The sequence below is a fragment of the Drosophila biarmipes genome, chromosome 2R, assembly GCF_025231255.1.
Source record: "Drosophila biarmipes strain raj3 chromosome 2R, RU_DBia_V1.1, whole genome shotgun sequence".
Lineage (NCBI taxonomy): Eukaryota > Metazoa > Arthropoda > Insecta > Diptera > Drosophilidae > Drosophila > Drosophila biarmipes.
In genome coordinates, this window is record NC_066615.1 from 7,844,818 (window position 1) to 7,860,035 (window position 15,218).

A 15,218-nucleotide genomic window follows, 5' to 3' on the forward strand; every position below is an offset into this window, starting at 1 on the left:
CCCTTCCAGCGCGGCCGACTTTCCAGGCCTTCCAGTGAGCCTATGAGTATGCAGTGAAAATGACAGCAGTGGCAGCGGAGCCATCAACATCACCATCACCGTAGACAGCGAAAAGGTTGACGCCAGCGCCAGACGAAAGCCAAGGTTCCTGCTCGCCAGCCAACCGAACTGATTGGATAATCCCAGAAGCTTGGAAAACGCGAAATCAGCTCTTGGATAGTCAAAAACCCAGCCCGAAAGCATGTCCTAGTGAAGCCCCCGACGGAGGACGGCAGAGGGAGGAACAGAACGGACGGAGCACGTCGGAGCACGATGGCCTCCGGCGATGGCGACACCATCAACACCATCGACATGGACAGCTCCTCCGCGTCGCAGGCCAAACTGGCGGAGCCCAGCAATGGTAACTATTGTCCACAGTGCCCCGTTGCCGTCACCTCATTTTCCGCAGCGTCGAAAAAAAATCAATGACTGGCGAATGGAAGTGCCCCTGGCGCATGTGTCTCGCGTGAAGGAAAAAGCGTGAATGTGGTTCGTGAATCCACCCCCGCACTTGTCGAACTGACTTCCATCGCTTCGTATTTATATTTTTGGATTGATAACAAAAGAAAGTTGGCTGACAGGAGCCTGGCCAAGTTCAAGTTGCGGTGATTGACCAGGCGACTGCGTCACCACGGCCTGAATTAAACATGACTCCTAATAATAAACCCTCTGTCCATCTCCCCTAGCCTCCACCGACCATGTGGGAAATTCATCGCCCGACGTAAGTACATCCGCCTTGGCCTCGAGGTCAGTCCCATGCCAGTCCAAACTAATCGGGTCAATTACTTTTCTTTCCTCCAAACATCCACCAGCTGGGCAACCGAGCGAGTCGCGCGGCCAGCAAGGCGGACAAGGCGGACAAGGAGCGCAAGATTGGTCACAGACGCGTCGGCGAGGGCGGCGAGATTACGTACAAGAAGATCCAGACGTCGCAGATCATGGGCTCCATCCAACTGGGAATCCAGCACACTGTAAGATTTGGCAGGGGAAAAGTGGGCTTAAGTGGTAACATTCACATATTTGGGGTGCAGCGCCAGAGTAGTCTCTAGAGTCGCGGCCTAGAAAGCAGCCATTAAATACGTCTGCGGTATACTATGAATCCTAAAGACCTATGGATAGGATTTTATTTTCTAGGTGACTCTTTAAAAGTGGAAATATTTTGATTGTTAAATGACTATCTTGCTGATTTTCTGATTAAAATATAGACTATAGCATATTATCAGAATAGTTACGTAAAATAATTTTCTTTGTTTTGACCTTTTACAAGCTTTATGGATATGAATAAAATAGTCTTATGAGTCTGTGGATATAGACAATCTGTAAATATAGACAATAGTATATTATCAGAATAGTTATGTAAAATACTTTTCTTTGTTTTGACCTTTAAAGCTTTACGGATATGAATAAAATAGTCTTATGAGTCTGTGGATGAGGTTGAGGATAAAAAAACTGTTATCAAGGAAGGGTGTTTTGTTTGGAAACATACTTAAAGATTCTTGAAAAATTAAATCCGATTTACTGTTTTAAAATATTCACTACAGGTCGGCAGTCTAGCCTCGAAGCCCAAGCGTGATCTACTTATGATGGACTTCTGGGAGATCGAGAGCATCACCTTTCCGCCAGAGGGTTCAAGCCTTACACCTGCCCACCACTACAGCGAGTTCAGATACAAGATCTACGCGCCCATTGCTTTCCGTTACTTTCGGGATCTGTTTGGCATCCAACCAGATGATTTTATGGTAAGGTTATGATGATTTGTGAAACCGAAGATTCTAATAATTAACCCTCCTCGCAGATGTCCATGTGCACGTCCCCGCTACGGGAACTGTCCAATCCTGGTGCTTCCGGCTCTATATTCTACCTGACAACCGACGACGAGTTCATCATCAAGACGGTGCAACACAAAGAGGGTGAATTCTTACAGAAACTACTGCCTGGGTGGGTGGCTCTCTCAATCAATCGATAAAGCACAACTATAATCCATAATCTCTTCCAGTTACTATATGAATCTAAATCAAAATCCGCGCACGCTATTGCCAAAGTTCTTCGGATTGTACTGCCTGCAGACGAGCAATGCCAAAAATATTCGCCTGGTGGTCATGAACAACCTGCTGCCCTCGTCCGTAAGGATGCACTTGAAGTACGATCTTAAGGGCTCGACCTTCAAGCGCAAGGCCAACAAGGCGGAGCGTGCCAAGAAGTCGCCCACGTATAAGGACCTCGACTTCATGGAGCAGCATCCGAATGGCATTTTCCTGGAGGCCGAGACCTACTCCGCCCTGATAAAGACCATTCAGCGCGACTGTACGGTGCTGGAGTCCTTCAAGATCATGGACTACTCGCTGCTCCTCGGTGTTCACAACCTGGACGTGGCCATAAAGGAAAAGCAGAGTGAGCTTAGGAAACCCCAGAGGGCTCCACTGGCCGAGGACTCCGACGTGGATGTGGACGATCCGCTGGACGCCCCTGATGGCGATGGCAAGGATCGGGATGCCGCCACGGGCATCAGCAGGAACAAGTGAGTACCTCGGCTGATTCTGTTAATTCAGAAGTAATCTTAGGAGCTAACCCAGTGCGGCATACAGGTCCGTGAATCGGCAGCGCCTGGTGGCCCATTCCACGGCCATGGAGAGCATTCAGGCGGAGAGCGAACCCATCGACGACGAGGAGGATGTGCCGTGAGTAACTCGGGCTACATCTTTATGTTATCCTAAAATCTAAGGGATCATTCAATCACATTCTAGGCCTGGTGGGATTCCAGCGAGGAGTGAGAAAGGCGAACGTCTGCTGCTCTACATCGGCATTATCGACATTCTGCAGTCCTACAGGCTGAAAAAGAAGCTGGAGCACACATTCAAAAGCATCATACACGATGGGGTGAGATGGCCTTTTGAAAGATCCAAGTTTTTCAAACTCTTAACACCATCCCCAACTTATACCTCCTTTCGCCGATTCTTCCAGGAAACCGTATCGGTGTGCCGACCCTCGTTCTATGCTCAAAGATTCCAAAACTTCATGGCCAAGACCGTGTTCCGCAAGATACCCTCCCGTAAGTGGACCGGTCGTGGAAGTCGGGCTAAGTACTCGTACTGTAAGGCATTTTTGTGTGCAGTTGGCCGAGTTATGCAAGCACTCAGTTCCGAGTTCCGATTTCGAACATTTTTGCGTAGACACTTAGCAAAGAACACAAACGTACATGCCACACCATTCACATTCACACACCGAACACCATTTAGACACTCGTAGCTTGCTAATTTTGGTTGATCGATTGATGTGCTGCAAAAATGCAATATGGTACACTTGGCCTGAGTAGACGCCGATCCGAAGCGATCTCTCGACATCGAGTCAATATCCACCAACAAACCGCTCTGTTCTCTGCTTTCTTTTTGACCATGTCTCGAATGCATTCACCCCACACTTACGCATATAGTGGATCTCCCAGAGATCAAAGGGAATCACAGAAAATTTCGTACCTTGGTAACCAGCTACATAGGTAAACAAACTAATGGTCGATGTCTCTAAAACTTTGATTATCTCTCACTTGAGTTCTCTTACACCTTTTTTACTGAGTATTTTTAGAGTTTAATAACGATGTTTTGTATTCACCCCTCGGTTTTGTATGATTTCGAAACGGACGCCAAAGCATGTCTCTCAAGCTCACGTTAGTTGACCTCACCTTCCTGGCCTCCTTGGCATCCCGGCAACCGTATTGCTCTTGGCTTCGCATAGTTGCTTTCAAAGTGCTATGCTTTTTGAACCTTAATTTCCTACTTAACATCCTTAAGCGACCTTTTTCTAATTACTGGTTCTGCCTCATTTTTGCAGCGCTCAAGCATTCGCCTTCGAAGAGAAAAAGCCTTTCCAAGGCCATACAGCGCTCCATCGACAGCGACAACGAGGTGGCTACGAGGCGTAAGTTGAGCTCCTTAAAAATAAGAGATTATATTCTCTATTATAAGTCAGAAACCTAATTTGTGGAAATTTCACACTTGAAATGGGTTCGTAGGACGGTAGCAATCCATATACCAAGTGCATTTTGTAAAGCTTTTGTAATCTAAATCTAATCTATACCAAATCAAATCTAATTTCCCCAGCGGTTCACGCCTCGCACTCCCACAGTAGTGGCAAGATTCACCAGCCTGCCAAGCCGCCCACCACCGAGCCGACGCCAGCGGCAGCGGCAGGAGCAGCCGGAGGAGGAGCAACCGCCCTCGGCCCAGCCACCGGCAGTGGCACCAGTGAGCGAGCACCTCCGCCCGTCAAGCAGAGGACTCCGGCGGCCAGCAATCTGAAGACGCGTGTGCCCCCGCCAGTGCCACCGCGTGGCTCCCCGCGGCGCAAGGATGCCCAGGATCGGACGACACCAGGTACAGAACCGCACACCACTAATCCCAACACAGCACACACCCACACCCTCCAGGTGCCGGCCGCCGAGAGCATGCCGCGATTCGGCGAACGTCGTTCGCCCAGCAATGTCCAGGATTGGCTGGAGCTGCACGACCTCTTCGATGCTCCCAACAGCGGTCCACGCACGCCACCTGCGCCATCTGCTCCCTTGCCAGAACCCACGGTGGCTTTTCTGAGGTGCTCCTCGCTGCGGCGCCGGGACTCGGCGCATTCCGCCTACTCCACGGCTCGATCGGAGGCCAGTTTTCGGCGCCAGCAGCCTCGACTGCTCAACCACGTGGACATCTTCCAGCGCCAGAACAGCTTCGTGGCGCGCAGCGAACGTTCCTCGGTGGGCTCCATCGTTCGGAACTTTCCGCCCATTAGGACGGAGAGCTATCGATCCGGGCGATCCCGATCCTCGGGCAGTATACCCAGCCAGCGTTCGCCCAGGCGAGGAATACAGGAGAAGCTGGAGCGGCATCAGAGGCGGAAGCGCTACTTTCACTACGTGGATTTGGCGCTCGGTGGCGACGATTGTGAGAACCAGCAGGAGGAGGATAACCTCCTTCAGTCGGTCAGTGCGTTTCTGGAGGTGAAGCGCGAGCTGGAGGCGACCCGTCGCCCTAAAAGGCCCCTGCCCAAACTCACTGATTCACTTCCTGTCGTGGAACTGGCGGAGAAATCTCCCCCACAGCCGGCGAGACGGGGAAAGAGACGGGCGCCCAAGGCGGCGCCTTCCACGATACCAGAGAGCGAGGGCACTCAGGGATCGATGGGACGCGGACTGGGACGGGAGTAGCTCCTCGCTTGCACCTCGCTTACCCAACCACACAATTTCATAGACCAGAACTATATCTCTATATCGATTTTTGTGTACTTCTGCCACTCATTTCGTTGTATATTTTGCTCTGACCATTGTATCGCTAGGCACAACGCCCTCATGCAGCTCGACTCCTCCCCCCGCCTTTGACGACATCTCCGAGGACAGCTCGAACAAGAACAGCACCTCGTCGATAGGGCGCCGGTCGCATCATCATCACCACCATCACCAGCAGTCGCAGCAGCACCAGCAGTCCTACTACCTGGATCGCAAGATGAACATCGGACCCGCCTATCGAGGCTCCTACAAGGAGGACATTGTAAGGTAAGACTAAACGCTAAAAGTTGCTTAAATGGGACTATTTACTAAACAGTCATAAGCAGATAATGTGACCCACCTCTGATTAATTTGTCTAACTGGTTCATAATTCTTGAATATAAGTCCTAAATATATATTTTGAGGATATTCTTTGTCCCCTAACGATTTTAGTTCAAATTATTTCCTAAAGCTGTGCCTCCTTTGAAACTGCATCATTGTTTCAGCGTTTCTGAGGTACATCTGGACACACTACTGGCGGTGGACACGTCATCGAGCAGCCAGTACGGGTCCCGCGGCGGATTGGCCTGGACGCCGCCCGCTTCAGGTGAGGGCTCCACTCCCACATGGACAGAGGGCACACCCAGTTTTACGGACTCCAGTTCGAGTGGTGATCTCGGTAATTGGCACTTGAGATTTGCTTTGAAATCGCTTTTTGTGTTTATATATCTATCTGTATATGTGTATTCGTTCACGCTTGCAATCGTAGACAACTTCTCGCCCATAAACTCATCTAAAATCGATCGACACAAGCCGACGGTGGAAGATGCCATCAACTCTCTGTCCGCGGGAATGGTAAATATCAGAGGAGGCCAACTCTAGATACGATCCCAAAAGCACACACGGAACCTCCCGATCCGCTACACCCACGACACATCACATCCGCCAAGATAGTTGCACACGCCCTTGTAAAATCGTACATCATGAGACTTTTCCAAATTGCTATCCATCTTCCGTTTGGGTGTTCTACCACTCTGCATTCCCCCGCGACGTACCACTGATCCTCAACTTCTCTATTGCATTCTTATAGATCAACTAACATAGCATGTGATGGCGGAACACAAGACACACCAATCCAGAAATATCACGATGTGGACAGAGAAATGCCTCATACTCTTACATACTGATTATGCTTGCGTGTTCAGGCGCACTTGTATAGCTAGGATATAATCAAAAGGCGCCCCACGTAGAACAGATCCCCATGCCACGCCCACACCCACACCTGCCCATCCTTTCCAGCGGACATCGGGTGAAAACTACCCATCAAGACACAAGTCAACACTGCAATCGATATTATACACAAAACAAGAGTATACTCCCACATACAGAACCACAGAAGCATAAAGCAAATAGATGGCAAATCAAATATGAGTAAAGTGCGCAGGATGAAATCCAGTTGGAGATCCGAGATCCGTTATCCCGTTCCCCCCTACATTTAGTGTACGGTGTAAAGAGTTCGTTATGCGTTCGATCAGATAATATGGAAATATACAATACACTGAAATTATATGAATAAACGTTTTTGCGATACTTTCGATCTCCGATATATCCACATAAGTACGTATTATGTATACCTATGTATAATCAGCAATCGCGATATTACAATATTGTAAAATATTTCAATTTACAAGCCAGACAAACCAAGAGCAAAATTATATACATATTATTCATCTGTATTTATTAACGATAATTGTAACGCGCTTAGGTTTACTGAACACAAAAACAAACGAACAGAACATGACTTACAAAAGATATTGCATACACCAACGGACGGACCCGGACTGTGGACAACTTTTGACTCATACATGATGAAAGAATTGATTATTTATTAATTAGTTGAATGTTATTTAACTTATATGCATTATTCTAAAGATTACTGAAATCCAAATGTAATTACAATAAATTAAATTGCAAGGTTGAAATTCCGGAGTGTTCCCTCGAATGCGAATTTGCTAGACTAAAACAAACGTACGTTAAAAACAGGGGACTAGTACAGTTTCTGCAGATCGTTTAACGATTGGTTCAGGAAGTCGTTGGTCCAGTCGTTCTCTGGGTTGTCCAGATGGTTATCGAAATCCACCAGATCGCGCATGGCTCCACGCTTCAGCAGCAGCGATACGCCCTCCAGCGTTTGCGACGCCTGCGACAGTGTGAATTTGGCCTTCGACCACCGGGTTGCTGATTCTCCGGGGCAGTTGTACACCTGAATGGCGGCACGGTCGTGTTGCAGGGTCATCAGCTTGTTGTCCACCACCGCGAAGCAGGCGTTCTTGAAGTTCTCCTGAATCTTGTCCGCAATCTTCGCGGCCGGGGTCTTGTCCACCTGGTTGTCGTAGAAGTTCTCCGGCGCAGCGTAGTAGCCGCCGATCACCAGTCCTTCGCGCTCGGCGTACGCATCAATCTGAGCGGAGAGATTGAAAAGATAATGAGCAGAATAATTATTATCTATTTATTCTATATTTACAAATGGTTATTATTACTATTATTTTTTATTGATACAAATTATTAGTTATACTGGCATACACAATAGACTTTCTTTTATTTTCAAAGCTCACTAAACAATTAATTTATGGCATAAACTGGGTTTATCTAGGCAGTCGTCTAGATACGTGGAGAAGTGTGGAGTTACTTTTCTGTTTATCTTCTGTCGTCATAGCATTGTTTTGTCAACGTGGGGTACTAAGTACTACTAAGTACTTTTCTATTCTTTGGTTAAAGATTAAATAATCTCCCTACATTTGCTGTTAAGGTAAGTTAAGAGATTTGGTGACCAAAGGGCTCCTCATGTTTACTTATTATGGTGTTCAGTCAGTCATGAATTAATAATGTAAGATGTCACGAAACTAGGGAACGGACAGCTGGTTAAAGGTTCTAGCTGGTGGTAATCGCTTCGCATGTAGTCACATATCACATTCATCTGGGTACTCCTGCTCGGCATTGGTGACCGGATTAGAGTTTATTGGTTCTCTTGGGGCCGGGGACGGGGCCGGCAATTGGCAATTACCTGCATGAGGGCCACCTCCGCCATGGGGGTTACATGGAGGCACTGATGAAAAAGCGGAATCGCATCCACGATTTCCACCAGGGAGCCCTTCGAGGTCTTCTCGGCCAGCAACAGTCCGTTGACCGCCTGGTGTGGATACTTGGCCGCGTGGAACACCAGCTTGGTGTAGGCCCGCTCCGATATCTTGTAGTCGCACATTCTCTCTGATTATTATCACAATTTACTCGGCAAAAAATAAAACATGAATTGGAACTCGACAATTAGGCAGTATGACCGTACCTCTGCCGTTAAAATAAACCTCGTTCTTTAAACACGCCATAGAAAATACCGAGATTGATCCCCACTGAGTTTTTAACTAAATAAATTCCAGAAATAAACTTTGCATAAAATATTTAAAAAAAATTATATTTTTGGTCTTTTATTTAACGAGTACCTTTATATTTTGTATAATTTTAAGGAATTCAATAAGTGAACGCATTGCAAAGCCTATCTGGCCACACTTTAAAATATTTCATTATTTTGTAAGCGCGCAATTTAAGTGGATGTGACTTCAATTCGATTTATTACTCAAACTAATGTTTAATACTAAAGTGGATGATGGAAAACATAACTAAATATGTGTAACATTTTATTTCTTAACTGTCCGTCTGCGTCTCGCTTTTGCTTGGCTCTTTTTCCATTTTTTGTATATATTGTAACTAAAAAATATTTAGCAGTTCAGCTGAATGTCCATGGAAGGCCTCCCCTGGTCCTTCCTCTGGATGCTCCAATCCACATTGAAGGGGGACTACGTCTGGCTTTCGTTCAATATTGCCTTGATGTCGTCGGCATCGAGCGTCTCGTACTTAAGCAGCGCCTCCGCCAGCGCCTTGTGCTCCTTGGTGTGTTTCCGCAGGATGGCCTTCGCCCTTTCATAACTGTCACTAAGGATGCGCTTGATCTCCGCGTCCACGGCTTCGATGGTATTGGGACCGAGGGTATCGCCTGTGCCCAAACCCTTTGCCGCCTCAATGGTGCGTAGACCAACCTTATCCGACATACCCCAATCTCTGACCATGTGGGTGGCAATCGAGGTGGCCTGCTTGAGATCGCTGCTGGCTCCCGACGTGATCTTGTCCGCTCCGAAGACGAGTTCCTCCGCTGCACGGCCGCCCATCATCGTGTCCATCATGGCCAGCAGCTGCTGCTTTGTGACATGGTAGCGCTCCTTCTCCGGTATGTAGGCGGTGTGACCAAGAGAGGGTCCGCGGGGCATGATTGTCACCTTGTGCAGCGGATGCGACTCCTTGGTGTAGAAGGCCACAATCGCGTGGCCGCCCTCGTGGTAAGCTGTTATGGTGTTGGCCTCCTCGTCCGGCAGACGAGCCTTTCGCTCGGGTCCCATAAGTACTTTATCTCGTGCCGTTTCCAAATGCTTCATGTTCACTGTTTCGGCACCGTCGATGGCGGCCCTGCAGAAGTTTTAAATCACGAGGAGCACAATTAGTATTGCTTCCTATAAACACTAATGAATAATCGCTCACCTTAACGCAGCCTGGTTGATCATGTTTTCCAGGTCTGCGCCCGTGAATCCGGAGGTGCCACGCGCCAGCATGTCTAGATCGATTTCGTCGTGCAAAATCTTTGTCAGATATAGGGACAGGATTTCCTTGCGACCGGTGAAGTCGGGCGTGGACACCACCACCTCCACGTCAAAGCGACCGGGTCTCAGGAGAGCCTGATCTAAATCGTCGCGGCGGTTGGTGGCTCCTAAGACAATAACGCCGGCGTTTTGATGGAAGCCATCCATTTCTGAGAGTAGCTGGTTGATGGTTTGATTGGCATAAGGGTGAAGAACGGAGTTGGTTCGCTTGGCGCCCACCGAGTCGATCTCATCGATAAAGATCACACAAGGGGCGCGGGCTTTGGCTGCCTCTGCAAAGTAATACCTTTGTTGATTTGATCATTCAAGATACCCTATTCCACTTACTAAACAAGTCGCGCACACGTCTGGCACCCTGACCAACGAGCACTTCATCAAACTCCGGTCCGGCAGCATGGAAGAAAGGAACTTTGGCCTCACCGGCAACGGCACGGGCCAGCAGAGTTTTGCCTGTGCCCGGGGGGCCAACCAGGAGCACTCCCTTTGGAAGCTTGCCGCCCAAATTCGAGAACTTCTCGGGACTCTTCAGGAACTCGACGACCTCCTTCAGCTCCTGCTTGGCCTCGTCACAGCCCTTGACATCTTCAAAAGTGACGTTGATTTCCTCGGGATCCACCTCCACCTGGTTGCCCAGCTGGATGCTGCTGAAAGAAAAGCAAATCAGACTAGGAGTAATAAAACTGACGTGGGGGCTCACCGAAAGACGGATCCGTTGGAGGTAGTGAAGAAGCTCAAGAATATTCCCAGAAAAACGACGACTACGACGAGTGTCTGCAAAGTCTACGTGACAATTATTAGGAATTACTTAAAAAACTAAAGAAGACGGTGGTCTTCTTTGGTCTTCAAATTTCAGAGTGCAGTCGGGGAATACATTTTAAGCCCTACCTTAAGATACTTCATGGTTTTCCCGGATTTCGGAGAATCCTCAGCGTTAGCGGCGGCCAAGTAGCCCTCGGCAAAGGCAATCTTCAAGTTCTCCTATGATGAAAAACATAAGAAACTCGAAAAAATGTAAAGGTAGTGTTTTCGCACTGCATTATTGTATCCATGGTCGTCGGATTTGGCCAGCAACCGTCTCAGCTTTTCAGCCTGGATGGATGTGTCTCCGTCTAGTCGCTGCGGTGAGTTGGCCAGGGCGTTCTTCAGCCGCGAGGTCATTGTGGGATTGCGCTTCTGCTCCGCCTCAATAGAGCGATCCGTTTTAAAGCCACGTATGTGTTTTCTAAAAGTGACATCTGAACTTTAGCCATAGTTTGTAAATTAGTTCCGTACACTTACAGTTGTTGTTGGGAGAAAAGCGGACGTAGAAGACCTTGCGTTTTGGTTGGAATCACCCTGCTGAAAGTAGAACGCAGGATTAGCTGCAGCAGTTGCAAAGTAGACACCATTTAGACTTACACATTGGCGCCCGTGGGCGGGACACCTGCTGCTCCGGTTAGCGAAACTTCGAACTGATAATTTTCCAGCTGCACACGACCCATCTGGGTGGCCGGCTCCTCCAGCGTGACGCGGACGTCGCGCATGGCGGGCAACATGCTGGTCACCTTGGCCAGCACCTCGCTGACCAGTTGCCGGTCGAGGATGCCGTTCAGTCGTGCCGCCCTCTCCACCATGCCCTGTAAGCTGGCGCCCGAGCGGCTGAGCAGGTTCCTCAGGTCCAGCACGAGGTCATGACTCCGGGTGGACGCGGACGTGGACTTGGACAGGCGCGTCGCACTCGCGCTCCCATGCAGCTTTGTCCGGTTCACGGAGTAGTAGTGCGGCTTTCTGCTAAAGTTGCCGAGGTACAGGTAGGGCTGCCATCGCATCCGAAGTCCCCGATTCGCCAAGCAAAAGAGTGGTGGGCAAAAGTGAGAATAGTCAGTCAGGTGGGCGGATCAATGGGAGGCCCTTGGGCGGCACTTACCACGGAGTGTGTGGTGGTGGAGAACATTGCCAAAAGTACAAATTTCAGTTAATTACAATAACAGGCTCGGGATCGCGGCCAGCAGACGACACAGCTGTAACTTTACTTGACAGCGAAAATGTCATAATCTCGTCGCGTCGTGCGCGTTGCATCCCTGGTTCTGGTGGTGCGCGACTTCCACCTCTTGGCACGCGTCCTCCGTGGGTTCCTACGGGGAATTTTGAAAAGTTTTTCCGTGTCTTCGACTTTCAGCTTGATTGAAGTTTCAATTTCGTGTGTAGCTTCAGAACTGTCAATGGCACATTCAACGGGCCGATAGTTTACTTACTATTGACTGGAATTAAGTCGTTGATAAATTGAACTAGATACCTACAGAATTTTTAGAAGAATTTTCGAAATACTTTTCTAAAAAATGCAGATTGATTTTTACAAAAATAAAAACATTTAGTTCGAATACAAAATTACCACAGCTTGCTAAGAATACTTAAATTTGTATGTTCTGAATATCTCAAATATTTGTTATTAAATGATTGAATCAGAACAATCGTTATGATTGACCGTCACTAACATTATTCCTAACTGAAATTGAAAAATATAGTACTCTATATATATACCTCATGAATTTTGTAAAAATAATGCAAGACGACTCCTTAACGTCAGTGTATCCTATATACACTTTGATTAAAAAATAAGAATAGTCAATTTTTAAATGCTGCACATATTTTTAAAATCAGAACAATCGTTAGGATTGACCATCGCTAAAAGTGGAGTCGTCCAGGGCCGTTTCGCCGGCGACCAGGGTTGGCAAATCGGCTGCGCCGGTACGTTGGTCCGTTATACATTTCACAAATTCCCGATTAAATTGTATCAGCATGGATTCCCCGCTTGGAGATGCATCTAGACAGCCTCCGCAACACTCCCCCCACCCACTGGTGAGTGCTAATTGGGATTGCAGCTCCCACTACAGCTTTGTTTATACTATTTTCAGGCGGACTATCAGTTCTCCGCTGAGGAGGTGAAGGCGTTACGTGAGTGCAACTCAGAGTCATTCTTCCAGAGGAGTCTTCCCTTTGGCACAGGACTCGGTCTGTTGGCCTACTTTGGCGTCAAGAACGGCTATCTCCAGGGACATGGCCAGTACGGCGCCGTGCCCAAGGTGGTAATGGGCGTCATCCTGGGCTACTTTGTGGGCAAGTTCAGCTACCAGCAGAAGTGTGCCGAGAAGATCATGCGCCTGCCCAACTCCCACCTGGGCGAGCTACTGCGTCAGCGAAGGCAGGGTGGCGGCGTCATCAGCACCATCACACCCGACGAGAATCTGGGCAGGGCCTTCACCCTGGCCCCCTTCTCACCCAGCACGGCGGACGTGTACAGCGATGAGGCATTCCAGCCTACAAGGAGCACTGCTCTCAACCTGGACACGGAGTCGCGTCCCACCATGTCTGGCCTGGACGACATCTATCGGCCCACTCTGGACTGTGAGTTCAAAAGTACCTTGGTCTTGAAGCGGATTCTAAGCATTTCATTCCCTTTCAGCAGCTGGTTCAATGCTAGACGCGGATCTACCCTTGGAGCCGGCAAAGCCGGGTCAGTCGTATGAAGACCTGCGGCGAAAGAACCGGGAGGAGTACGCGAAGCACCAGCAGAGTCCCTACTCACGACCCTATGAGCCACCAGCTCCCGTTCAGCAAAGACCCGTGGAGCCATTGGCGCGAAGCGAGCCCGCTGGCAGAAAAAACCAATACGGCGACTCCTGGACAGACTGAGCTCCCACACCAGTCATTGTTATTTTGTTGGACATGAAACGTACATAAAGTTCTGTGGAAAGACGGAATCTATTTACATTGGCTGGGAATTCAATATGGAATTACTTTCTGGCCTGATCGTAGTTGTCTTTGTACCACTTAACCGACGATTCGATGGCCGTCTCAAAGTCTGTAAATGCGTAGTCAGGCAGCAGAGAGCGCAGCTTGGCATTGGACGCCGTCTTCTTGTACTGTCCATCCGCTTTGCTCGTATTACAGACCAGTTTTCCCTGGAACCAAACAAGCTATGTAGTTGGATGCTCCATAGATCACTTTTAGTAACTCACCTTAAAGCTAAATGCCTTGGCAATGGCCTGGGCCACTTCGAAGATAGTAACCTCCTGGGCTTCGTCCACACTCAGGATGATGGGCTCCACGCTGTCGTAGTTCCTGAGCACCCATATCATGAGCTCTGCCAGATCTAGAGAGTACACGAACTGACGTAGGGGCTTTCCGCTCCCAAAGACCGTGAATACCTTTTCGCTTTCTGGCACTTCGGGCCGCTCCTTAATAAGCTGGTGCATTCGATTGATCATGCCCGGAATCACGTGGCTCACCTCGGGCTTGTAGTTGTCGTGGGGGCCGAAAATATTGCAAGGAATCACGGAGGTGTAGAGCCGCCCATATTTGTCGTGATAGGCGTGGTTCTGCACGTCTATCAGCCGCTTTGCATAGGAGTAGCCGTAGTTGGAGGGGTGTGGTGGCCCGTTGTGCACCATGGTCTCATCAATGGGGTAGCTGGTTTTGTCCGGGAATATGCAAGTGGACAGGCAGGAGACTACCTTAATGCAGCCCTGTTCGTGCGCCGTTTGCAGGACATTGTCGTTAATGAGCAGGTTGTTGCGCTGGGGGGAAGATTCGAATTAAGTTGGGTGCGGAGTCGGGTATGAGGCCTGCAGCTCACCAGGAAGTCCAGGTTGTTGTTCATGTTGTGGAACAGACCACCGACCATTGCGGCCAGGTGGATAACATGAGTGGGCTTCTCCCGGGCGAAGAGTGCCTGCGTGGCTTCCAGATTTCTGAGGAGACCTTTGTTTACGTTCCTGTTCAAGCTAGGTGTCTTCCATTACTCACGTCAAATCTGCGTCCTTGGAGCCGGCAAAGTACCATTGCTCATCTTCTGGTGCCTGCTCCTTAATCACCGCCTCCAGGGCCTTGCCCACAAGGCCAGTTCCACCTGTGACCAGCACTTTTTTCATTGTTATTGTGCGATTCCACGGACAAATCAACTGGTTTCTTATTTTTCTCTTGTGCTTAGTGTGACCAGTTGTGCAAATGCCGGTTGGCCAGTGCTGCCATTTTTTTTCAAGCCAAGTTTTAGCGGGATTTCAGAATTTCTTTATTTTGAATAGGAAATTTATTTAAATGTTTAAGCTAAAAAATAATAAATTGAAGTTTAATTTAGGACGTGTAAACGTATTCAACACTCTTTATAACTTTATTGTTCAATACGTAAGGCTTGGCGTTGTTAAAGAGGTTTTTGGCTACATTTTGGTTTTAACACATTTCAGATTTTA

At 48.6% G+C, this 15,218-nt stretch overlaps 5 protein-coding genes across 18 annotated transcripts; 2 read left to right on the top strand and 3 right to left on the bottom strand.

The window, feature by feature from the left end:
- The first annotated feature begins 59 nt into the window (after nucleotides 1–59).
- LOC108026743 (phosphatidylinositol 4-phosphate 5-kinase type-1 alpha) lies at nucleotides 60–7,266 on the top strand. 9 transcript variants are annotated; one of them, XM_017097863.2, is made up of 16 exons: nucleotides 60–400; nucleotides 726–760; nucleotides 852–1,010; nucleotides 1,581–1,778; nucleotides 1,835–1,977; nucleotides 2,036–2,557; nucleotides 2,613–2,717; nucleotides 2,784–2,916; nucleotides 3,001–3,088; nucleotides 3,470–3,532; nucleotides 3,865–3,951; nucleotides 4,134–4,406; nucleotides 5,356–5,572; nucleotides 5,791–5,963; nucleotides 6,054–6,139; nucleotides 6,375–7,266. In XM_017097863.2, exons 1-16 carry the CDS (start codon nucleotides 313–315, stop codon nucleotides 6,381–6,383), a joined length of 2,379 nt encoding a protein of 792 aa, XP_016953352.1. In that variant the 5' UTR covers nucleotides 60–312; the 3' UTR covers nucleotides 6,384–7,266. The 9 variants fall into 9 exon arrangements, with proteins under 9 accessions (XP_016953352.1, XP_016953353.1, XP_043947862.1 ...); XM_017097864.2 differs by having other exon boundaries at nucleotides 2,625–2,717; XM_044091927.1 differs by lacking the exon at nucleotides 3,470–3,532 and having other exon boundaries at nucleotides 3,001–3,130.
- LOC108026745 (ER membrane protein complex subunit 8/9 homolog) lies at nucleotides 7,149–8,646 on the bottom strand. The gene is made up of 2 exons (XM_017097868.2): nucleotides 8,349–8,646; nucleotides 7,149–7,745 (listed from the first exon to the last, which is right to left on the bottom strand). Exons 1-2 carry the CDS (start codon nucleotides 8,544–8,546, stop codon nucleotides 7,332–7,334), a joined length of 612 nt encoding a protein of 203 aa, XP_016953357.1. The 5' UTR covers nucleotides 8,547–8,646; the 3' UTR covers nucleotides 7,149–7,331.
- Nucleotides 8,647–8,881: 235 nt separating this feature from the next.
- Nucleotides 8,882–12,316, bottom strand: LOC108026746 (ATP-dependent zinc metalloprotease YME1L). Of its 5 annotated transcripts, none has more exons than XM_050888278.1 (9): nucleotides 11,897–12,316; nucleotides 11,389–11,786; nucleotides 11,269–11,325; nucleotides 11,023–11,212; nucleotides 10,876–10,968; nucleotides 10,688–10,770; nucleotides 10,318–10,634; nucleotides 9,872–10,262; nucleotides 8,882–9,799 (listed from the first exon to the last, which is right to left on the bottom strand). In XM_050888278.1, the coding sequence occupies exons 1-9, from the start codon at nucleotides 11,921–11,923 to the stop codon at nucleotides 9,136–9,138; spliced, it is 2,220 nt and encodes a 739-aa protein (XP_050744235.1). In that variant the 5' UTR covers nucleotides 11,924–12,316; the 3' UTR covers nucleotides 8,882–9,135. The 5 variants fall into 5 exon arrangements, with proteins under 5 accessions (XP_050744235.1, XP_016953358.1, XP_043948151.1 ...); XM_017097869.3 differs by having other exon boundaries at nucleotides 8,964–9,799; nucleotides 11,269–11,328; nucleotides 11,897–12,313; XM_044092216.2 differs by having other exon boundaries at nucleotides 8,964–9,799; nucleotides 10,688–10,761; nucleotides 11,269–11,328; nucleotides 11,897–12,312.
- A 340-nt stretch (nucleotides 12,317–12,656) lies between these two features.
- Nucleotides 12,657–13,725, top strand: LOC108026928 (OCIA domain-containing protein 1). 2 transcript variants are annotated; one of them, XM_017098140.3, is made up of 3 exons: nucleotides 12,657–12,828; nucleotides 12,885–13,374; nucleotides 13,433–13,725. In XM_017098140.3, the coding sequence occupies exons 1-3, from the start codon at nucleotides 12,769–12,771 to the stop codon at nucleotides 13,660–13,662; spliced, it is 780 nt and encodes a 259-aa protein (XP_016953629.1). In that variant the 5' UTR covers nucleotides 12,657–12,768; the 3' UTR covers nucleotides 13,663–13,725. The 2 variants fall into 2 exon arrangements, with proteins under 2 accessions (XP_016953629.1, XP_016953630.1); XM_017098141.3 differs by having other exon boundaries at nucleotides 12,659–12,828; nucleotides 13,436–13,725.
- LOC108026927 (probable GDP-L-fucose synthase) lies at nucleotides 13,713–14,971 on the bottom strand. Its single transcript, XM_017098139.3, has 4 exons — nucleotides 14,776–14,971; nucleotides 14,606–14,720; nucleotides 13,989–14,546; nucleotides 13,713–13,931 (listed from the first exon to the last, which is right to left on the bottom strand). The coding sequence occupies exons 1-4, from the start codon at nucleotides 14,898–14,900 to the stop codon at nucleotides 13,764–13,766; spliced, it is 966 nt and encodes a 321-aa protein (XP_016953628.1). The 5' UTR covers nucleotides 14,901–14,971; the 3' UTR covers nucleotides 13,713–13,763.
- Between the last annotated feature and the right edge of the window lie 247 nt (nucleotides 14,972–15,218).